At 26.9% G+C, this 25,310-nt stretch overlaps 1 protein-coding gene across 1 annotated transcript; it reads left to right on the top strand.

Annotated features, from left to right (window-relative positions):
* Positions 1-25,310, top strand: LOC129956856 (cyclin-T2-like). The gene is made up of 10 exons (XM_056068812.1): positions 1-324; positions 2,218-2,299; positions 3,279-3,407; positions 8,368-8,428; positions 10,120-10,182; positions 12,722-12,767; positions 13,458-13,548; positions 15,550-15,622; positions 15,914-15,981; positions 18,001-25,310. Exons 1-10 carry the CDS (start codon positions 179-181, stop codon positions 19,294-19,296), a joined length of 2,055 nt encoding a protein of 684 aa, XP_055924787.1. The 5' UTR covers positions 1-178; the 3' UTR covers positions 19,297-25,310.

The following is a 25,310-nucleotide window of genomic DNA, read 5'->3' as shown; positions in this document are numbered from 1 at the left end:
ATATGTGTAAGTGTATGTGTAAAATCTCATTCACGTGGATTATTATTAAGAGTATATATATATTTTGCTGTTTGTTGTTTTTATTTTTCACTTTGAAATCCATTTCTTCTATGCTTGATAATGTGAAGATACTTCCACGACTGTTTCGAAGTGAAACAATATTATTAACTTCTACATTATGGCCGAAGATAATAAATGGTATTTTTCAAAAGATAGACTTGAGAATACACCGAGTCGAAAGCACGACGTTGATAGTGCTCGAGAACTCTCATATAGACAGCAAGCAGCTAACTTTATTCAGGATATGGGACAAAGACTCCAATTGTATCCTTTTTACTATGTGATATGTATTTTTACTCTCATTTTATTGCATCATTCTTTTTAGGGTTATGTAGAATGTCGTTATATAGATATCGTCACTTATTAACTTTATAGAATTAGACCAAATATCCTGATTAATTTTTTAAAATAAGCGTACATAATTTAAATGTTTCTTTGAATGTTCAATTATATGTGAAATGAAATTAATCATCTAGATCACCGTTAGGCTTAGTGACTTGAATTGGGATGTTTACCAAAAATCCATGCACGTAGATTTTGAATGCATTTTCTTTAAAAGTTTATATTTTCGAGCCTTATTATTGAATTGTTATAGAAAAACTGATTTCATTAAAATTATCATTATGTGTAATATGTGTCATAGGCCGAGCTAATTGTAAAATAGTAACAAAATATCATTACAGTGTAAAGACATCAAGGTTTGTAGTAAGATGTTACTTGACCCTATTACTTTTTGATAGGAGAATCTTAAATATTAAATGAATCTGCAGAGTTTTTAAGTGAATAAGCAAATCTTATGTTAAAATTTATAATAACAAGCAAAAGTAGTGTATTATATAGATAACCTTCAAAAAGTTAGCATTTAAAATTGATTCTTTGGAATATGTGGCATAGATTATATTATGCTTTGTATATAGTATTTAGATCTTAAAATTTTCATTATAAATGACAAGTGTTACTGATAAATCTTCGTAATTTTAAATTGAATATATCTCATGGATTTTTCCCATGAAGTATTCTTGTGTATTTTGTCCTAATGAAAATATTGTTTCTTTTGTAGGCAAAATTATTTTTCTAAAGTTCTAATTTATAGTTGGGGATTATATTTTAAATTTATCCAGAACCCCGGTTCCTTTCAGAAATTTAATATTTGTTTAGAATATTTTAGAATAAATATATAAAAATATTTGCATCATATACAATTATAAATAATCAGAGGCAATTGATGAAATCCCCCCTTTTTTTTAATACATAAATATTGAATTATCTGAAATTGTCAGATTTTTACACAGTGATAGTTGTAAAGGAATGCAAAATATTTTTTTAGTTTTTGCAGATCTACCTGATTTTTTAAAGTTATAGTTACTGTTTGTGTGTGTGTGGTCTTGTGTTTTCAAAATTTTTAAATGTATCATACATATATATGTTTTTCCGCCCTTAGATTGATTTAATTGGTAAATTAGATAGTGTATTTTTTATGTTGGAAGCTTTTGATGAAAAATTAAGTTTTAAACAGAGACTACTTTAGGAATTGTGTTCAATTTTAATATTTTTATCTAGTTTAAACAGATATTATTTATTACCAAAAATGCCAATTACTATTTTTTTAAAATGTAAGTTTGTTCATTTTTTCAAAATGTGTTTTATTTGCTTATTTAATTTTGTTATATTCTAGTTAAACACAAATGACTAAATTAAAGAATATGGTATGATTAGCAAACTAATATTTTAAATGTTTTAAATTGCCAAGGATGATAATTGTATTCATTAATTGATGCTTGTAATTTATTCCTCAAGGTAAAGAAACCTATAATAATATATAAAAAAATTAAAAGTAAGAATAAAAACAGAAAATTTTATTTTAATAGTTTTGTTTCTTATTTTTTGCTTGGTTTCTTTATAGTTGATATTTGACGAGTTTCTCACTGTTTTGCAAAGATTTGGGGGAAAATATGTATTTTGGTTTTTAACTTTAACAAGTAAACATATCAAGTTTAAGTAACTGTAATTGGGCTAATATACTTTGAATTAAATAAAGAGTTAATAAAAATTGTGGAAATATAACATTGCTTAGCATTTTTTAAAAGACAATTTGAATGAAAACTCATCTTCCATTGTTCCCATGCTTTTCATAAATTTTCTTAACAAAAATTTTAGGTCTCAACTTTGTATCAATACAGCTATTATGTATATGCAAAGATTTTATGTTTTTCATTCTTTTACTGAAGTCCATAGAAACGTAAGTACTTTTCAATCATTTTTGTTTTTAAAAGCTCAATATTTAAGAATCTTAAGAATAGTATTTAATAATCTCTGATAGCTGAAGTCTCCTCAAGTATATCTAAGAATTTAACAAATTTTGTATTATTAAATCTAATGTATTTTAAGGTGCCAATTATATTGGTTTTGTACTTTATAGTTCAAGGAATTTTTTTAAAGTGATAGTTTTTTAATAAATTGTAAAGCTATATTCTTATGCTCTAAAATTTTTTCATCCAAATAGTTTTGAGAAAATGTACATACAAAAAAAGAATTAACAATACAGGTAAAAAAGCTTAAAAATTGAAAAAAATTTGACTGCTTGGAGGATTAAGTTACTTAATGAAAGTCTTTTTAGAATAGAAAAGTTTATTTAGCATAAAGAAACTCCATTAATCCCTGAATGTCATTAAAATTTGAGTTTGGGAAGTTTTCTACAATTATTTTTTCATAGATATTGCTTTTTAAGTTTTAATTATATATTTAAATAGAAATGTTATTTTATAAGATATTAGTGTTTGGTCCAATTTAAAAATATCCATTCATCAAAGTTGAAATTTTTTGGACATTTGACATAATTTTAATGTAATGTATATTGAACCTAATCTTATACTTTCCCTTGCTTTTTTATGTTTGAATTAATTGTTTTATATATAATTTTTCTTAACTTCATATTTTGTCTTTTATGACGCATTTGAATATGTAAATGAACATGTCTTATTATTTAACATTGCCTCTGTAAGTGCTTGAACTAAATTGCGTTCGATTTGTAATAGTGACTTTTGTTTTATTCTTAAATAATTATTGAATTGATTGTACAAATGCATCTGAATAAATGACTTGAATATATATGATTTTCTACTACTGCTTTAAAAAAGAAAAAAAAAAACCTTTTTCTGTCTCTCTCTCTCTCTCCCCTTTATTTATTTATTTTTAATAAACACTTTCTCTCTTTTTAGAAATTGTCCATTGCAGCTTTATTTCTTGCTGCAAAAGTGGAAGAACAACCTCGTAAGCTAGAGCATGTCATAAAGATGGCTCATGCTTGTTTACATAAAGAAAATCCACAATTAGATACTAGGAGTGAGGTAAGAAATTATTTTCATTTATTTTTCACATTAAATATTTTATTAATAACAAAATGTAATTGTTGATTTATCTGCTTTTAAGGTGAGAAATTTATTGATTTTTAAATTAGATTTTTGATTATTTTTTGATCAAACATTTTTGGTAATCAATTCGGTGTTGTATTTGTTTGTAAAATGTGTTAGTGGTGGATAATTTTCAGAATTGTTTATATGCAGTAATTATTTTTGAAGTTTTAATAAATTTATTGCTATTGTTTATGTCTGTTCTCATGTTAGAAATATACCTTTCGATATACCTATTTTAATAATTATAAACAATTATTTGATTTAATTTTTTAAACGAATATTTAAAATTAGTTCATGAATTTCATCACTGAAAATTAGTGGGTGTGTACTATTTATTAAAAGCAGATAAGAAGGTAAATAGAAAATATATAAAATATAACAGTAAGCATTGAATAGTAGTTTTTCTTTATATTTTTTTTTATAGCAGTGAAACAATCAATGTAATTTATATTTTACTTGTTATTAAAAAAAAAGATTGTTTATCTTATAATTGTAAGTGTAAATTCTCTCAACCTGGTGTGTGCACCTTATAGTAAGGCTAATTCTTTGCAAAATTTTGTTTTATTAGTGAAGAAAAGGGTTTCTTAAAGTAAATTGTCTGTCAGCGGCCATAACTTTCTTTTATTTTTTAGTTTTTTCATTTATTATTATTGAATTTCATTTTTTTCCCTCTCGCAAAAGGGAGAATTGTTTCTAGGCTATATTGTGAGGTTAAACTATTCAGTTAACTTCAGTAAGAGTTAAAAAGAATTTAAATTAGTTATTAATTATAATAGAAATTTTTAACTGATTTGTTTGGAACGTTATTATATCCATTTAACTTCTGTGTTACATTTGAAACTGCTCTGTGGTCTCTTGTTGTAAAAGTAATTTTACACTGAATTGAACATAATGAATCAAGCTTATATTATGAAGAAACTTTCTTTTTTGTTTGTGGATCTAAATATGTGGAAGTCTTTTATTTGTTACTCCAAACTGCTTTATTATTAATACAAATGAAAAGGTTTGTTTGATGAGGTACAATAGAAAAGGCTTAGATTTAATTTAATTAATGCTATCTATTAGTGATTATCTGTGTGCAAGTAAAACTTCAGTTTAAAAATATGTTTTTTACCTGCTTAAATATTATGGTTAAGACTAGCATTTCTCTTTTCCTCATATTTCTGATTTAAAATAATTGAAACAGTCTTTATTAATTATTTTTGCCTTAATATGTCTATAGACTGCAATCTTGTATATTTGATTTAGTTTCAATCTCGTGTATAAGATATTTTCTTTATATGCATTTTAAGTGCAGGCTTAAAAAAAAATGCTGTAAAAGATTCTGAAATGGAGCAGTGAGTGAAAAATGTAATAACATATGTTTCCTATCACAAAATAGAAGAGTAACTGCAGTTCCTGCCGAGATTTCAGATTTGCTATCAAAAAATTCAAATGATTCACAGTGTTATAAATAAAAATAACTTTTTAGTATAAATCAATAAACCAGTGATAATGATCTAATACGTTTGTACTGCCTCAAACATACGTTTTAAAGAAATTTATTTTCTTGGATTAATGTCCAAAACTGCTATCTAATTATAGTCCACATATCATTAAATTACATCCACAAAAACTTTTTTTATATATATAAATGCAAAATATATTTAAAAAAATATTTCCCATATTATCAAAGTTAATTGATTAAAAGATTATTATGGCAAGATGATTAATTACTAATATTAATTGATTATTAAGATTATTGTCAATCGTAATATTAATTGATGTGAAGTTGAAACTATTTAATTTTGCTAAAACCCTATACTTTACTATTACAAAAAAAGTGCTGTTTGCTATGAAACTGAATTGAACAATGGGTTGGCCAGTAAATGTATGCTTAAAATCATATGTGGAAAAGAGATATATGAAGAAAACATTGAAATCTTTATCGTATCCAATTCCAATAATTTAGTTGCAGCTTATAGATTATTATTTTCTTCATTAAGCATATGATTTTGTATGGATAAAAAAAAAATTAAATCAATGAGTCGATTGCCGATTCTAATGGAATATGTAATCTGTGTCAGTTATTTTCTGTTAACATTTTCTTCTCTCACTCTTATCTGTGTTCTTTAACCCTTTGCAGTCCACATTAATAATGTTGTTAGTACAAAACAGTATTATTAATGTGAATGTCAAAGGGTTGCATATTTAATTAGTTTTGCAGAGGGATTCACTTAGAAATCAACTTTTGCTTATCTATTGTATCCTTAAAGCGTGACAGTAATCATTTGGGTAATGATATTTAGCTCCTTTTTGTTTTGTTTACTATTAGTTTATTGCGCATTTATTTTGTTGCGTGTTATTTTGGTTGCTGTAAATATTTACTATTCATTCGATTTTTCTTTCATCCGAAACGAGTCTTCGTTAGTGTTAGAGCATACCTAAAATGGACTGCAAAGGGTTAAATGTGTTATACAGAAGCCTTTTTTATGCATGCACACTTATTCTGAGTGTCGCTGTTTTATTGCTATCGATATGTACATGTAAATATGTAATGCATGCGATTAATTTATATTTCTTATTACTGCAGGTTAAAATGTGCGATTTTCTTCCTACACTCAAATTTATTTTCGGGGATTTAGCTGGATAAATTAACATAATTTATCATTCTAATCCCAAGATGTTTCCAGTATTAGGTTAATAAACGCCTTTTTTCGGTGAGATGTTCATTTTATGTATATCCAAAATTTAATATATCGCTTAAATTCCGGTTATAATAACTTACATTTTCAGTTTTTAAATTTCAGTAATTTTTTTAAATGTTCAAAATTTAAACTTAATCCAGTAGTTTAAAAAAAAAGGTTAAAATAAATTTAATTATCTAAAAATATTCTAGGATGAATTAAAAGATTTTTAAAGATATTAAAATTTACATTTTCTTATATCTTTTCAAGTGGGATTACAAATTATTATACTCTTTTGAAATTCATCATGTTAATATTTTTATTGAAATAGAGCCTCAAATTTGTTTTCTTATATCTTTTATACAGTCAGATCCTTTTAAACTGTCAATGGATCGCCATTTTTTTTAACCAGTATTTGATTTGCTCCAAGGAATGAATTGTGAATTATTGACTCATCCAGTCTATTTCGAACATCTCTATTTTCTAATTTGTGTTTGGCATTAACTTAATGTTATAGCTGATTTTGTCCAAATTTTAGTGTTTGAAGTGCCAAGTATGAAGTGTATTATTGCACATTAGTTTAGTGTTTCAAGTGCCAAGTGATTTATGTTGCATCATATTTATTTCCTGACTTATTTAATTTAAAGTTTTTCCTTTAAATTAAATTTTATAGACTTGCTATTATTTGTTCATTATTATGTTGGAAATATGTGGATCATATTCAGGATGCAGACTTCACAGCTCCTTCATTGAAGCAAAGTTCTCAATATTCTTCAGGGGAGGAGGGGGTTAATAAGGCTTGTCTTGAGGCAAAATATGTTTCATTATTGAAAGGAATTCATGAATTTAAGACTCTATACCAGAACAATTATAGTAACTCCGTGGTGTGTGTTTGGTCAAACATTTGTTTATTTGTGAGATGTAGGAATTTAGAGAGGTGGGTTGTCTTTGTCATCATGGCATAGTTCAAAATAATATTCTGCCCCCAAATAGTCCTTTTATAATTTCAGATTGTTATAGTAATGTAGCTAAATCCATAAATAGTTATATTTTATGAAAGGAAGGTCCATTTCAATAAATAGAATAAAATGTAGTATTAGAATAGAAAATAAAAGTTCTTTTCACTGTAAGAAATAGCATTGTTTCATGAACTGCATATCTCTGCATCTATTGCAATATTATTTCAACTGCTTACTTTGTTACTTATTGTATTTTTCAAAAATCAATGGACAGTAATTTGTTTTTTTCATCAGATTTCTGATTAAAATGCTATATTCCGTAAATTTATTTTGATTATTTGAAAATATATATTTAATGTATTTCTGAAAATTTTTGAAAATTGAAACATGGAATGGTGCACTTTTTTGACTGTTCAAATAAGCAAGCCATTCCTACTTTAGTGACTAAAATGGCAGATAACTGTAATGATTATAATATTTTGATGATGATTGCAGTATATTTAGTTTTCAGGCTTTAAGAGCATATTGAAGCATTGAAACCATTATTATAATTGAAATTTATCCATATTATACTAACAATGGATTTGATTTTCATAAAGTATTATTACTTTTGAATGCATTGTAATGTAACTTTAAGTATAGTGATGGTGAAATATTTCTTATTCAGAAATTTGGATAATCGGATGATATTTGTATCCTATATGATCATAATTTTTTAGTTGTTAAACGCTTAAAGTAAAAATCTTATTGTTAATTCTGATGGTGACATATTTTTCTGTTCACAAACGTGGATGACAAGTTTTGAGTAATATCTATTTACCCTGCATGAACTATCACATTTTCTTAACTTTGAGGTGTGATGGTTTATCAGGGTCTGACTGTATATATATAAAAACTTACAGAAAATTTATCTTGTAAGTTTTAGGAAGTTAGTATGTGTCAATTTTTACCTGTAAACTTAGTATCAAATTAATTGAGACAATAATACTTGATGTTAAATTCTTTCTTTCCTGAAATATTTATATATAACAAGCAGTAAAACAAAGGAGGCTCTCTGTAAATAAACTTGTTCAGTGTGTACACTTTTCTTAATACATTGTCAATGGGAAAGGGTAATTTCCAGTTATTCCCTGTGGTTGTTGCCCATTGGCATCGTATTGATTTAAAAAAAAAATAGGAAAAATAGTTAAGTCTGTTCTATTTTTGAGTATAATACTTTGTTTTCTCACCCTGTGTGGATTCTTACTAATGTATATTTTATCTTTTTAGGATTACACATATAAGCTCAACGAAGCAGTGGCCTACGAAAACATACTGCTTCAAACTTTAGGTAGTTCATTTTAAACCCAAGATTTTTTTCTTCCCTCGCATCTTTATCTCTTATCTTTTTAATAAAAGTAATTGTGAGATTTTTTTTTAAGAAGTCATTGGTACTATTTTATTGTTTGGACTCCATTTATCAAATTTTTTGTATGCCTTTGCTAATGAAATGAAGCAAAGAATTTGAATGCTGTCTAAGATTTGGTAGGTTTTTTGCTTGGGGTTCCACTAATGGAATGGTACCAAATTATTAAATAGTAGAATTTACTTTGGACTAAATTTAATCATAAAAAACTTTGGCACCAGTGATTCTTTTTGTTACTGACTTTGCAAATTCATATGCCTCTTTTTAGTTTTCTCTTTGGATGTATAATGCATATTCTGTTGTAATGTAAAATGTCTGAAGACAATGTACATAACTTTATTTAAAAGACTATAATTAGTTTTTTTTTGTTTTTTAAAAGCATTCTTATTGAGAAATGAATAATTATTAGCACAATGATGAAATCATACCTAAATAATTTTGTTTATTTGCTTGTCTTGTAGAATGATAAGTGGCAGATTTTAATATTGATTATAGCTGAATTTTTTTTGGGTAAAATTTTTAAACTGTAAACACAACTTTTTAAAGCAGTTATTAGTTTTAGTGCACATCTATCTAAATTCAAATGGTTATTTGTTTTAATGTGTTATTCTCTTTAATTGTTGTTGCAATGCTTTATTATTAATGGACATTATATAGGTTAAAGTTACTAGGCTAGATTGCAAATAGCAATATTGTTGGATCCTTCAAATGTTTTTAGTAGTAACATGCTATCCAAAAAATTATAGACTGTTTTGAGTGAAACTAGATGAATTTAAAGCAACATATTATTTTAGCTTCACATTATTGCATATTGCTTTTTTAGAGCATCAAAATATTGAATGAAGTAATTTATAGAACGATTAAAATTTTATGCACATAGGATCTTCTGTTTCAACTATGGTAGTCTTAGTTTATAATATTTGATGTCAGTTATCTTTAAAAAAAATGGATTTCCTAATCACTCCTGGTATTTAGTGTACAAAAATATTTTTTAGCTTAATGTACATTTGTGTAACAAAAATAAGGCATTTGTTATTAATGAATAGAACAATATTGGCTCATTAAATGTATAAAAATATATTTAAGTGTTCTAAACTGATATATTTCTGTAAATTGATATAGTCTTCTTGTAACAAAGAATCAGATTGGTGCAATTATTGCCAGTGGTTTTGTAATTCTCAAAATATAAGTATGATTTCCCCTGTAGTCATGATCGATTGAAATATTCTGACCTAAATGTATTAAAATTATTACCTGTAAATTTAAAAGTTGTATCTCTGCAATTTTGATTTTTTTAAAAAAAGATTAGATCAATATTATTGATTATCTATTATCAATTTTTTTTTTAATTCTATCATAGCAGCAAAATTCTTTATTAACTGCCACATATCAACTTATTATTTAATCTTTCAACTTCATAAAAAAATTTAAATTGGAAACATTAATTTGCCACTCGTATCTTTAGCTAAAAATAAAAAGATTTGCCTCTTAAATACAAAGTTTTAAGGTGAATTCAAATTGTTCTTCTATTTTAGTAGTTGTATATCTTCTCCTTTCCTGTAATATTGAATATAATGTTTTTTGTGTGTCAGTATGCTTACTATTTCCTTTTTCAGGATTTGATATTGGAATTGAACATCCACATACTTATGTGGTGAAAGTTTGTCAACTTGTCAAAGGTATGTATAAATTTTAAAATATTATCTATTTTTTACTAAATGTTTGAATGGATTTTATGAATTTCATTCTCAGTTCAAAAAAAGTAATTTATAACTTAAGATAAATTTTTTTTAAAGGAAACGAGTTATTGAGAGTGATAAAACTTAATTTATTACTTAGAGATTAGATTTTTATTATGATGATTATGATTTTTACTTTTACTACTTTTTTACTTTTTTGTATTACTTCCAAAATAAAGATAAATATCATATTCAACTTAAGATCCATAGTTGAATTTGTGACGTTTTAATTTCTTTATTGATATGTCTGTAAAGAGCTTCAAATGTAGAATATCTATTAAAATGTGGGAATATTCTATTAGACTAATGTGCTGATAATTTTGCTTCATACCTGATATTTACCAAACTCTCCCTCCTCCCCAATGAATAATACCAAATACTGTGAATCTTTTCATGGGGTCTTGCTTTTCTGTCTCCTGCTATCTTTTGCCCCTTCCCCTGTTTTTCTGGAACTGCACACTAACTCTGTAAAAGAAAATTGGTAGTTCCTGCCATTTGTAAAATGTTATGATTTAGGTTAAATTTGGCATCGGAATTTGTTCAAGCAATGCTTTTTTGTAATGCCAAAGCTTTTAAATGACATTCAGATCAAGGAAAAACATGACTATAGTAGATGGTCTTTCTCATAGAATAGCAGCTATCATTTATGCTATAAGTGCAATTCTTTTTCATGGGTTTTTTTTTTTTTTTTTTTTTTTTCAATTCATATACCTAACTGCTAATTAATTATATGTAAAGATATCCAGATGATTTTCTATATGTAATGTTTCTTTCATTTCTAGCCTTTTATGTTACTGTAATTTTTAATGTTATTCATATTGCCTATTTTGTTGCAACTTTATAATTATATAATTTATTTATAAGTATAAAAGGCCATTTAGAATATTTGAACTTTTTTAATTTATACATACTTATGCAAAAGTGTCAGGTTTAAAAAATATCAATTAGTTGAAAATCATCTTGTAGTATCTTCCTAGTATTCACATATAATTTTATATAAGCTGCCTTAGTACATGCTTATTATAAACAAAAAATACTGTACTTTTTTATTGTTGAGATCCACATTATTCCTAATATACACCATGTTAATATTGCACTCATCTTACTATGAAACTAGGCAAGTCCAATCATTCACTTTGTAACAATTTCTGATCTCTCAGTGTTCTCAGAACCAAATAATATCTTTAAAAAAAGTCATAAAAAGAATATGATTGAAATTCAATAGCAGTGCATACATCTTTACTTTTGATAAAAATATTAATTTCTCTAAGATTTTTAACAAACATTTAAAAAAATTCTTTAATGCTGTAGTAAATATGCAGTTTGGAAAATGAGTATAATAGAGATTCTCTATTTTTATTTGCATTTTTTATATTATCAAGAAAAATTGCCCACATTTTTAATATAATAGATGAAAATTCCATATGTCTCTGAAACTGTTATAAAATTCTTATTTTCCAAGTGGGAGAAACTATGAAAAACTTGCTTACTTTATGTAGTTAGTGATTTTTTTATTTCTATTTCCTCAGTAGTTGCAAGCATCTTTACATATTTATTTTTAGAACTGAATTTTCAAACTTTTCTTTTAAATTGCTTTATAATTTTCTATATTGTAGAAAGCATCCATTTTAAACTTTTCTCATTTCATGTACTATACATTAATTACTAAATCTTATTTATCAGCTTGGGAATATTTTGTTTATGGGTTATTTTCATTCCAAAGTCAATATGTAATTCTAGATAAATATTAGTTTTGTCCTTTTCTTGTGTATTAAAAGCTACCTTGGCTTATTTACTGTTGCATTTTTTTTTACTATATTCATTTATATATATTTTATAAAGGGTTAAGATTTTTTTTTTAGCAGTTCTGTCTATGCTGATTTTTAGCATTTTAGTATCCCCCCCCCCTCCTGCACCTTTTTCCCGCTTGTACTAGTCCTTTTGGTAAATTTATCACTAAAGTATTGTGTGTTTTGCTTATATATATTTTTTCTCTTGCAGGTTTTTATATAAATGATCTATGCTATCTTATTCAAAATTACTTAGGCTTAATATTCCTTTTAGATTATATTTGAGTTTTTGAATTGCTAAAAGGAAACAATTAATTTGTTGATTTTCCAAGAAGTCAGGAGTAAGAATCCAACTGCCTTTAATAGAGGATGTATCATACATATACATAGATGATGATGTGGGATAGAGAAATTAGATCATATGTATAAAGAATAAGATCTGAGATCACTTCCTGGGCCTACATTTTTAGCAAAGAAGCTGATTATTAAAGATGCCGTGGGATAGAAAAATTAGATCCTTTGTATAAAGTAATAAAATCTGAGAAATGTCACTTCTTTTGCCTACATTCTTAGCAGAGAAATTGATTTCCTAATATCTAAAATTAGTTATTAAAATGTTACATGTAAATTAGTGATTATGTCTCTTGCAAATTTTCACTCACTTTTTTTTTTCTCCCTTTTTTTTATAGCTAGTAAAGATCTTGCTCAAACTTCCTATATAATGGCAACAACCAGGTAATTATTCATTTTCATATTGCTCTTTGTTTTTAAAATGTTAGGAGATAAAAACGAGCTGATGCTCGAGATTTCTGATGATCATTTGTTATTCTTAATAAGTGTTCTAGAGGGTTGACTCCAGTGCTTTTCAAACTTGTATTAAGTAATGAAATTTGTCCTGCTTTATTAGAATAAAATAAAACTAGTTATTCTTTTGTTTTAAATTGTTTGTAAAATATTTAAATATGTTGAAGGCTGTTTTTTGTCTTGTGGAATGTAAATTATAGCAATTTTCAAAGTGGTTTGAAATATAAATTTTTTTTAATTTAAATTAGGGAAATGTTTTAAAATTATAAAGTACCAAATATATATTTTTACAGAAATGATTAAAATTTCTAAATTACAGTGAATAGTAAAAGCTTTTTATAAGAACTAGATATTTTCTTGCTTTGTGTGAGAACTTTTTTCATGGTGAATTTATATAAAACACATGCTTATGAAACTCTTAAAATAACAAGGCAGACATTGTTATATGAATGTTAAGTGATTTTTTTTTTCCTGTTTTTTTATTTTTATTTTAACCAACATTTTTAAAGATGAATGTTATTTTTATAAAAGACTTGAATGTATTGCACCAGAATTGAAAGTATAATCCTTCATGTAAAAGAAAAGCCCAATTTGTTTTGAAAGTTTGAATTTTTTTTTCAGCCTTCATATGACAACCATGTGCCTGCAATACAAACCTACAATAGTAGCTTGTGTTTGTATTCACTTGGCATGTAAATGGTCCAGTTATATGGTAAGAATTTAATTTGCTTAAGTTTATGAGATATATATTTTTAAGTAATATATTTAATAACAAAATGCTGTAACTGTATAGCGTTACAGCTTTATTCAACTATGGTTATATAAAATAGGTTCATTATTTTAATGGTGATTATTGATAAAATATTATGATTAATTTGCTTAAATATTTGTAATCTGTTAAAATGAATGGTGAGATGACAAGATTGTTACATTTGCAATTTAATTTTACTATCTGGTAGTTGCATAATTCCATGATAATATAATCACTTGCCATAAAATTGTTTAGCCTTTTCTTCACATGGTTGGCATAGTCTGGCCAAAAATGATTCCTGTCTTAACACAAACCAAATCTAGTTAGTGTTGCTATTGGTGTTAAGAACTAGAAGACCTGCGAAAATAATTTAGATACTCTTTCCTTTAAAACTAATGTATTTATTCTTATACATAATTTTATTGCTTTGTTTTGTTTAGTAATCTCACACCTTGCTTGTTGCATGTTGATTACTTATTATATTCTTCTCTTTTCTCATTGGTAATTAATCCATTAAAAAATAAATTAATTAGCTGTTAAAGTGAAGCTCAATCCTTATCTATTCTTTCATCCGTTTGATAAGATGTACTGGCACATTTGTTTCTTTATACAAATCTCAGTTTTAAAAGGATGCTATAAATTTCCTGCAAACCAGCATTTCAGGTTTAGATTATTTGTCTACTCAGAATAAGCTTAAATGTAACTGAATCAAAAACAATTGCATGAGTGTAAAATTGCCAGTTCGAAATAATCATTTGAAGTTTTATCTGGTACTGTTCTCCTATACTCATTCAAATTTAAAACTCCTTTTAAGCAATTAAGTATGATTGGTATGATACTATTTTTACATTCAGTAGTTAAATCAAACCAATGAAAAGAAAGGTGCATTGAACTTTGTGGATTTGTTCTTGTAACTGATTCAGTTATAACATAATTTAGACAGCCATACATTTCTGCTAATTGATTTTGAGGTTGTCTTGAGGTATTTATAATTGTATAAGAAAATGCCCTGTGGTGTAAAAGTTAAATCTGGTGGTAAAGATGGATAATGAACAAAGATGGAGGGTAGTGGTGAAATTGTACTTATTCTAACTAGAATCTAATTAGTTTTTTTTTAATTCAATTTTAATATTGACGTTTTTGAAACATGAATTATGTGAATGTGTTAAGCTAGGTGCAGTTTATATTTATAACCTGTTGAGTCTAATTGTGGGGAAATAGTAAATTATATTTGATTTTTTTTTTTTTTTTTTTAATATTTTCCCTTCTCTTTTAGATATGTTTAAGCTCTCTCTATTTTATATTACCATTTAGGTGTTACATCTTCAAGCATGTTTTTTGTGTTTCTTTAGAAAAAGTTGTTAAAACAGTATTATTAAGAGTCTCTTTTGTTTTATGGAATTTTATTTATTTTATAATAAAGTATAATATAAGTTATGTTTTATAATATAAATATAAAAATTTCATAAATTAGATGCATATTATTTCTCTTCCAATTAATGTTTGGCTTTAAATACAGCAAGAAATGTTTCCTACTTCAAATGTCTCTAGAATGCATTATGAGATAATATTTGAACTACAAATTCAAATAAACTTGATATTTATTAAATAAAAAATGTTAGTACCAAATTGGTGAATAAATGATACTATAACACAATTGATCTTTATTTACTTATATTGAAAATATGGAACATCATTTGCATTACAGTACATGCCTATTAGTATTATTTTTTGAATAAAAAGACAGAAGATGTTACATGAGCAATTGTTACATGTCTTCATATTTCGTACATTGCAAGATATTTGCTCAGTTTCTTATGAATGAAATTAGTTTCATATCCACATATTGTGTACGTTGTAAGATTTTTGCTCAGTTTCGTATGAATAAGATGAAATCCTTATTATTTAACTTTTTAAATGTAAATAAAATATTCACTTGCCATTTTCTTTTTCTTTTAATAGATTGAAAAATGCTCTGAAGGTAGAGACTGGTTTTTTTATGTAGATAAAGATGTTACATGGGACTTGTTAGAACGTAAGTGTTTTTACCCTTCCTTATATTTGAGCATGTTAAACAAAAATAGTGAAAGCAGTGATTAATTTTTCTACTGAATTTCGTTGATAGTGGAAATAACAGTTTCCATTGTTTTGTTTATTATAGATATCAGATGTATGTTAGAGATACATACATATTCCTATTATCTATGTTTTATGTTCTGTGTATATGTGGCTGATTGAACACATATCCACAAATAATTTTAGTTTTGTTCCCAAATTATAAAAATAAAATTTTAAAAAAATGAAATTGTATATATTATTTGTATAGGACTTACACAGGAATTTATTGAAATTTTGGAACGAAGTCCCCATCGGTTCAAACGAAAGTTTGGTAAAGTAAGTATTAATTTTAATGTTTTTTCCCCCTATTTTTTAACTGGTTTTATATTTCTTAAGAAAATATTAAAAGATTTCTTTAGAACACATGTCTATTATAGGAAATTAACAAAATTAATTCAGCTTTTCACATATCATAATTTTTCAAGTTGCTTTTGTGCTGTGTTCTTTTATTGGTTTTTAATGCATGTATTCACATATTAAAATATGACGGAAGAGAATTTACCTTTTAAATTAGCTAATTTTCAATGAAGTATGTTCTGTGTTTTATGAAATAAAATGCTATGTTTGATCCATTAATTATTCTTGTCACAATCACCCAAATCCATTTTCTAAATATTCAGAAGTCCTCTTTATTAACAATTAATGTTTGGATTTTTTTCCCCCCTATTTGTACTATTTTATTTTGTTATTTCTATTCTATTTTCTAAGTATGGAATCAATATTTAAATGTTTTACTCATAAATATGAAATACAACAAAATTTTAAGATAAATTTCATTACAGTTGATTTAATGATGTTTTTTATTGATTTAAAAAATTTTTAGGTTGAGGAAATTTTATGTTATCTTTGATGAAACTAGCTCTATTAAATTAAAAAAAATGTAGCTTTTTCAAATTATTTTTATTTATTTGCTGCTTAATACCATGTGCAATGTTTAATGAAATTTTATATTATTCTTTAAAAATCATTAATTATTTGTACAAAACAAATTACAATTTTAAAAACAAAAATGTTTGGTGCAATGAATAGTTTGTCTTTATTTTTTATTTATTCATTTTTTTTTTTATTTAACTAATATTTTTATTAAAAATAAAATTGCTCATGATAGATAGGAAGATATGTATTATAATGTATTATTTTAAAAATAAGTTTTACTAAATATGAAGAATCTACTTCTATACACATTTGTTGGAATTCCATAGTTTTGCCTTTTTATCTGATTTTAAAACTTGGAAGCCATTAAATGTTTTTATTTACGGTAACTACAGTTATTTGATATAAATATTCAAGTTTTGCAAATACTGAAACAATGAACTACTATGAATTCCAAATTTGCATAAGGAAGTATTCTGGAAGAGGTTTTATGACAATTAAATGCTTAATTTTTATTTGTAGCAACACTGGGAAATGTTTTCATTTCAAGCATTAGTATATCTGCTAAGCATATTTTATATTTTTATTAAAATATGGTTCAATATATTACTTATCATAAAGATATTAAGTTCTGAATGGCAGCAGATTAAGAATCGCTTCACATGTTCTTTAAAGGCTTGCCTTATACTGTTTCTGTATATAAACCAAGAATTTTTGGAACTTTTTCTGTGAATAAACTACTTTTGTTTGTTTATATAGAGATCCTCTAATCTTGCAAAAAGCATGGGTACATTTTTATTTATGAGATGCAAGCAATAAATCCTTAAATAACATCAAATTCAGCATTAAGTACTTCTGTAGTTTATATTTCTTAAGTTTAAGAAAAGGTTTAATTTTAAAAGAATTAAGTTATTTCTGCGAATAGTGAAGATTTGTTTCATTTTCAAATTTATTATTGCTGATTGCATCTTAGAATGGAATATTTTTAAAGAAACACTGGGTTGTCATACTATTGTTGGAATTTTCTGCAAATTTAATCATCTATAGTTTGAAATTTGCTGTAAAAAATTTCTGTTCTACTCATTTTTTAAAAATGAAAATAAAATTAGAATATGTACATAATAAATGTACAAGACAACCAGTTATTGAGTAAAAAAGCATGATAAAAACGTATAACTATAGATAGTTAATATTACCATTATGGACAACTGGCATTTTACTTGATTGAAAAATATTCCACCCATTTAACTGCTTGGTTTTGGGTTTATACTTGAATGAAAACCCACTCTCAATTTGTACATGAATCAATTTATGTTCGGAATTATACAACAATCCTCCAGATTTATTTTTTATAGCCTATCAGATATTTTCATTATCAGAATGAAATTATTGGGTGCTAATTTAAATTTTAACTCTTTTTAGGATGGAACAATGCATGGTCCTAAGCCTGTTGATAACAATCCTGCCCTACCTGGTCCTAGTGGTAGTGGTAGTAGTACTAATAGTGGTGCCAGTACTTCTAATAGCAATCGGCCTACTGCTGTTCCTGTAGAAAATAAAATAGGAGTTGTAATCAAAAAAGAAAAAGATCCTTCTCCGGGACCACCAAATGTTGAATATAATAGTGATTCTAAGGAGAAGAAACCTGTCGTTGTAAAGAAAGAACACGATTCTTCAAAACAAGAAGAAAAGCCTCAATTATCATTGCCGCCTCCACAGCCTTCGACATTATCTCAACCTAGTGTGCAAGCACCATCTCATACAACTTTACTGATGCCTAATGAACAGTTAATAGTTTTATCTAATCAAAGTGTTGAACATCCTCAAGAAAAACCACAGCCTCCACCTCCTCCACCTTTACCTCAGCCTCATCCACAGCCTCCTCCACCACCAGCCACGCATATGCCTAATGAACATTCATCAAGCAAAAAGTCATCAAGTAAAGAGTCCTTTGAATCGTCCAGTAGCAAGAAGCATAAAAGCAAGCATGTGTCTAAAAGTAAAATGTCTATTAGCAATAGCAGTAGCAATCACTCTGAGCCAACTTCTAGTGGCATCAAAGTAAAAATTCGTAAAGACATTATTTCACTTAGTGGTGTGGATTGTAATCAAAAATATACGCCGCCTGTCAAGGCAGAAAGCCCCAAGAAACCACTCAAGATTAAGCTTCCAAAACCACCACCTCTAGAAAATACTCCCAAGGTTGAAAAATCTTCAACTCCTACTTCACTTAAAATTGTCTTGACCAAGGATAAATCTGGTTCTGGGTCGTATAGTACTTCACATAAAAGTGAGCATCGGGAAAGTAGAAAACGATCTCACAGTAATGTAACTCCCGACGGCTCGCATCGTGATCACAAAAATTCAGTTGAACCATCCACTAAATATCCAAAAGTTGAACAATATCAAAAGAATCACTCAAGTGACCAGCGGCCAAATAAAGTGTCGCGACATAGCTCGCATCGTTCCGATGTGGACAATACTCATAATAATGCGTCGTCTTCTAGGTTACAGTATCCTGTTAATGAAAACTCTACATTCCAGAATTACTCTTCTGTGCCGAATTATCAGAATTCTTATCTGATTCCGCCTCCTCCTCTACCAAAATTAAAAGGTCACAACATGATGGTGGGCAAGACGAACTCAAACTTTCCCATGCAGCCACCACTGCCTCCGCCTCAACCTCCTCCTCCACCACCTCCACCAGAGGATATATAGGCAGGATTAATTTTCTGCCTCTGCAAATTTAGGTTTAAATATAAATAATTGAAGTAACCAGAGTCACCAAGCATGTATAAATACATGCATAATCTTAAAAGGTATCAATTCTATTGTGAAATTGAAATGTTCGGAAGAAAAAAGAAGTCTTTTTTGGGGGGAAATAATGAAATTTTACTGACATCATTGAGACAGTTGTTGAATTTGTATGCATGAGTTAGTAAATTTTTTCAAAGTATGCACACATTTGAAAAGTAATCAGGTCTTATGTTTATTTTGTGTTGCATAGTTTGCCACCAAATTCTTTTTTTGTGTATGTATTATAGTAAAGAATTATTTGTTTTTAACTCAGGACATTGGTAGAAATGTTGTTCTTAAATGCTTCTAAAAATTAATTTATTTGAACTCAATGTGCTAAAGAAGCATTTTAATTATTTTTGTTTTGACTGAAGAATGCTACTGTTCAAAGTATAGCATATTTACTGATTACTTTTTGCTGATTTTATGACTATATGATAACGTAATTCTTAAGTTTTTGTCTGTTATTATTGCTAGCATTTTGTTAACTTATTAATGCCGGACTTTAGAAATCGAGACTTCAGTAAATTTTAAAAATTTACTTAAATTGTGTTTTTTAAGAATACAATTGATAACTGTGTTGTAAATTTTGGAAAGGAAAAAAAATTGGAAGTTATTTGTAGAAAATGTATTAAATAGTCAATAAAAAATCATTTAAATAATTTCTTTACTGAAATCTTAAGTATGCTGTTAAAAGTGAAAAGAAAAAGGGGTTGAGTTTGTTGTTTTAAAGTAATATCTCCAAAAAAATGTATTGGTTTTTTGTTCTTTGATGCACATTTCAAATGAGGAAAATGGCTGTCCATGTAACATATCTTTGAAAGATAGAACACTGCCTCCAAATAATGTGGACAGCATCTAATAAATACTAACTGCTGCATCATTGTCCAAATCAATGAAAAACTGTGAATTCTTACTGGTCCTATTTGGTGCATGGTGTTTGTGGCAAGACCATGTTTATTTTTCCACAGAATAAAGAGAAATGATGTTGTCATTATCAAATATTTCTTACTTGAATTTTTTTTATTAAGAATGTGAACAACTTTTGATTTGTTGTGTTTGAATTTGTCTTCATTCATCAATGCTTATAAATGTAAGCTGCCAGTGCATATTACTTTGATCAAAGAAACTGTCTTAATAGCATTTTACATAAAACTAGTATGACAATATATTATCTTTTTTTTTAATTGTTACTTTTCTTTAACTTGTGTAAATATGACTAATGTTAATTTTCAGAAGCAAATTCTGTTATCTTAAAAGCATTGTTTAAGTTGATACAGTAGAATTCCAATTTTAATGGGAGCTAATCTTATTTGAATAAAATTCAGAAATTAAGTGAAAAAAATTTTCAGAAACAGAGTTCATTACAAATGTATAATTATTATTTAAAAACATATATATGGAGTCTATTTTAATTTGAAATATTTCAAAAAGAAATTGCTTTGTATAGGCATTTCAGTGTAATTTTAGTCAAACTGAATAGTTATGTACTTAGTAATTCTTTCCAGTGGCTAATCCCTTGAGACTTAAAATATCCCCAATTTTGTCACCCCCCCATCTGCTAAATAATTCATATGATTGGGCTATTGTTAATTGGAATTCTACTGTAAATTGTTCTTTAAGATTAATGATTAAAAGCGATACGTCAATTTTGTTATTAAAGTTTAAAATACAATTATTTTTTTTGGCATATCTTTCAGAATTTAGATAAATAGGGTTTGTTTTAGCTATTCTAATCTTTCCTTTTTGTGTGTGTGTATCACTTAATTTAATGTAATATATTTATATTTCTTTATTCTTTTATGTTGTAGTTTTTAATTCTCTTGTAAAATATTTCTAAGTAATTTACTTTTTTTTTAAGTTCTGTTAAAGTACATTCTATTATTTCATTTTCTTGTTCATTTACATGATGTCCGAGTCAGCTTCAATTGCAAAATGCATAAAATACTCTTCAAAGCAATGTACTGTTCCAATTTTGCACCCAAAGAATTTTATTTTTCAATCTGAATACCTTTAATTTATTACTTTTCATGTTTTCAATTGAAAATTAATTTATCAAAGCATTGGCTGTGATTTTTGAATTTTTATCATTGTATGATAGCTTAGTGATTGTATGATAGCTCGTTTATCTGAATTATGGTTAGGATTCAAATTGCTATTTTTATCTCCGAAAGAATTGATGTGATACTAAGCTTTAACTGATATTTAGTGCAATATGGCCATAAACAAACATTTGACTCATTCATTTAGCACCATCATTCATTATTAAGATTTGGTGGTATTTAGAATCCCACTAATAAGATGGGAACTTGCTGCTTAAACTGGATGTCATATGAATACTGCGAGATATTACATACGATACTGCCTCATATGCATGAATTTCCTTTTGAAATGCAAGTGGACTTGTGCTTAAATAAATTGCTCAAAGCTTGAAGAAGGTTTTTATAGGCCACTACCTCATTCATTTGCATAATCCTCAGAATTTGGTGTTCATTGTTTAAAACATGTTATGAGGTGGAAGTAAGTTCTATTCCTTGATATCCTAGATGGTGTATATTTTTGGAGTGAAATATAAGATTGCCTTATTTAGTTTGATTTCCAATATATGCATGCTAAAGTAATCAGTAAATGTGTTTCTAATGTGAGATGAATGGGATAGCTTTTGTAAATAATGTAAATTTTTGTAAGAATATAATCAAGAAATGGGCATGTAAGAACAGAAGTATAGACTAATTTGAATTGTAGTGCAATTCATTTTACTGTTCAGCAGCTCTTAATATTAGGCTTTTTATTGAGCATTTAGTTCTCCCTAATATTTGTTGATATTAAAAAGAAACTTTGAACTAAGAATTAAAAATTAATGAATGGAGAAACTGTGATTCTCCTTAGAATTTTTTTTTTTTTTTTAATGAAACAGTACATTGAATCTTTGTTCACATGTATTTCTTTTCGAATATGTCATTGCTAATATGTAATCTTATGACATTGAATTATTTTTCCGTGTAAAATTATTTAATTTTTCATTTTATAAGGTCCTTAAAAATTGCCGTTTTCAAGTGCACTTATATATCACATGAACTTAAAACATTTTAGCAGATTTTGGTTGATTATATTTCAAGCTGGAATTTAAATGCTTTAGAATCAGAAAAGTGATTTATTTTTTCCCCCCTTAGTTTTGCCTTGTAAGCTGAAACAATCAGATTTCTGTAGTCTGTATTGATATTTTAATTTAAATACTCTCTTGAAAACGAACATTTAATAAGATTTATTTTTAATAGACTGTCATTAAGAATCGGTTTCATATGATAGTTCTGTATATCAAAATTGAATCCTGGGATTAATTGTGGATTGTATTTTTACATTCGGACCATAGCAAAGCAACTATTAAGATAGATTAGAAGTCTGATTTACATAATTTTAAATATTCTTTTGGAGAATGCAAAAATCATGATTTAGTTTCTTAAAGACTTCATATTTTTAGTAATTTCTAATGAATTAAAGACAGCTTGCAATAGATTTTTAAGCTGTTTTCAATTTTTGCAAGAATGTTTTTATATATTTGAATTCTGTAATTAAAAAGGGACCTGAATTTGTGTATCAAAATTTTGTGAGAATGGTTTAAAGTGATGTTTATGTATTTCATTGAGAACTAAAAATATAACTCATGGATTATGTGTTGTCAAGTTTTTATTATTTTTAAAGTTGCTTTCTTGTTTACTTCTGTGCCTTTTTGAATAATGTTTATAATTGTATGTGTCATTCATATTTTACATGTATTTATTGTATGATATTATAGTGCCTTTTACATGTTACATTCACATATAGGAAGGATTCTGTCAAATTGCAGGAATGTTTCTGTCCTTAGGTGCTCTTTATGTGCTATAACTCATTTAAATCAAAGCCATAAGAACAGATTATGGCTGAAAAACTCTGAAGTTTTTCAAATTTAAATACTCTAGAGAATGAAATATTTGAGCATTTTTATTTGATATCTTTTATGACTATTTAAACCATAAAGACAGATTTTGGCTGAGAAAATCTGACTTTTGAAATTCTTCTAGCAGGCATAGGATAAAATGTTTTTAAAAATGTATTAATTTGTTGTCAGTTCTCATGAGTAAAACGAGTTGCTTAAAATTGTGATGAAATTAAAACTTTGATTTATTGCTGTAAAAATACTAAGCCTGTTATATTTATGTGTGTGTACCTTTAATTCATTGAAAGTTAAACAGGTTTTTTGTATTTATATGAATTTTCTTTTATCAACAAGCTTTTTCAATTTATATTTTTGTTTACTTCTATGCAAATAGGTAATATTTGTATGTTATTCCTCATATTTCACATATATTTTTCAGATTTTAAATTGCCCTCAAGTATAGTCTTGTGGTCATTAAATGCACGATTCCCACATACTATGTAGAAATTGATAATTGTTGCTTTGGTTTTGCATTTGTATTCTGAACCGATATTTACATAAACATTAGACCATGTTTTGGCTTCAAAAATTGGATGTGGTAATTTGTGGAAAATAAGGGAACAATTAAGTAAATTACTATTTTTTTTTCAATTTTTAACAAATTAACTGCCTCGAAGCTGTATTTTAAAATTGCTAATTAATTTATTGAGAAGGATTGAATTTTTTTATACGTATAGACTAATTTTTCCCTCATCTTTTTTCCCCCCTTTTCAGTTTTCATAAATTTAAGAAAGTCAATAGGAAATGCTTTCAACTTTATATCCACAAAATCACCCTGAAATCTGAATGACGGTGAATGTATAAATCTGAATCCATTTTTTCCAAAGTTTCATATTTTTCATAGACTTAGTGGGATGCTTTTTTGTAAAAATGAATATATCTGTGATATGTGAAAAGAGAGGATTATTTTATATATTTTTAGTTATTAAAGAGATTACTCTTTGCAATCCCTGATGAACAGTGTGACCACTCGTAAAAGGTACCGTTTTTTTTAAAGCCACAGAGTGCCTGAAACAAAGAGCACCATTTAAAAAAAAAAAAAACTTTGTGCACTCTAGTAGTAAATATTAGAAATAGACTTTCATATTTTTTGTACTATTTCAGCCTTACTTACTCACTCACTTCCAGGGTAGCTGAAAATGTATTTTTTGTGTTGCGACAGCTTATCTGTTGCAACTCAAAAATAAAACATGGTGTTGTTAGTTAAAGCCACAGAAAGCCTGCTGCAAGAGGGAACTAAATATTTAGTATATTACTGAAGCAAATATTGCTTATGATGATTTTAGTTCCCTTTCTAGTGAACTCAATGTGGGCTGATCTGTGGTAAAAAAACTTTTTTAGTAGTGTCGGTGTTCATCTAGAATTGCAAATTGTGTGTGTTGTTTATTTATTAAGTTGATTATATTTGTTATCCTAAACCTGGTGTTCAAAAATGTTGCAGTGAATATTTGGGGGAAACGGGCATGAATGTCATTTAAAAGCATTCATGGAAATTTATTTTTTGTGTGACTCTGGTTCTTCAATAAAAAAAATCAAAACAGTTTTGCTGTTTATGTATTATAGACTAAAGATTAATAGGAAAGTGTGCTAATCCGAACTTATGATTTGTTTCTCATTGCTTTTTGAAGGCTGAATTTCAATTCTGTGCCCTGATTGAATCTACTCAGCAATTCAAGAGATCTCCCAAAGTTGAGTGCCTCAAGTCCAGCACTTATAGGACTTATATCTATGCAAGCATTTTGGTGTTCAATTTGTGTACAAGTACCAAAGCAACTTTTTGCTAATGCTCATTGGAATATTTTCCAACTCAATTGGATATTTTTTTTTTCTTTTTAATTGTAGAAGTGAATCAGGGTGTAAAGTGCTTTTTCAGAATGAATTCTTTTTTAAATTATTGTAATGTTTAAAAGTTAGTGTAACTTTCCTGATTAATAATTAAAAATTGTTAAAAAAATTACAA

This window comes from Argiope bruennichi, chromosome 11 (assembly GCF_947563725.1).
Source record: "Argiope bruennichi chromosome 11, qqArgBrue1.1, whole genome shotgun sequence".
Taxonomy (NCBI): Eukaryota; Metazoa; Arthropoda; class Arachnida; order Araneae; family Araneidae; genus Argiope; species Argiope bruennichi.
The sequence above is the reverse complement of the archived record's forward strand: the minus strand, read 5'-3'. Positions and strand labels throughout refer to the sequence as shown.

What these genes read in the sequence shown, in the direction of transcription:
- LOC129956856 (XM_056068812.1), top strand. Translation starts at nt 179, where the DNA reads ATGGCCGAAGATAATAAATGGTATTTTTCAAAAGATAGACTTGAGAAT. An exon ending in AATTAGATACTAGGAGTGAG is followed by an intron (nt 3,408 to 8,367) that starts GTAAGAAATTAT and finishes TTATCTTTTTAG; the next exon opens with GATTACACATATAAGCTCAA. An exon ending in TACATGGGACTTGTTAGAAC is followed by an intron (nt 15,623 to 15,913) that starts GTAAGTGTTTTT and finishes TTATTTGTATAG; the next exon opens with GACTTACACAGGAATTTATT.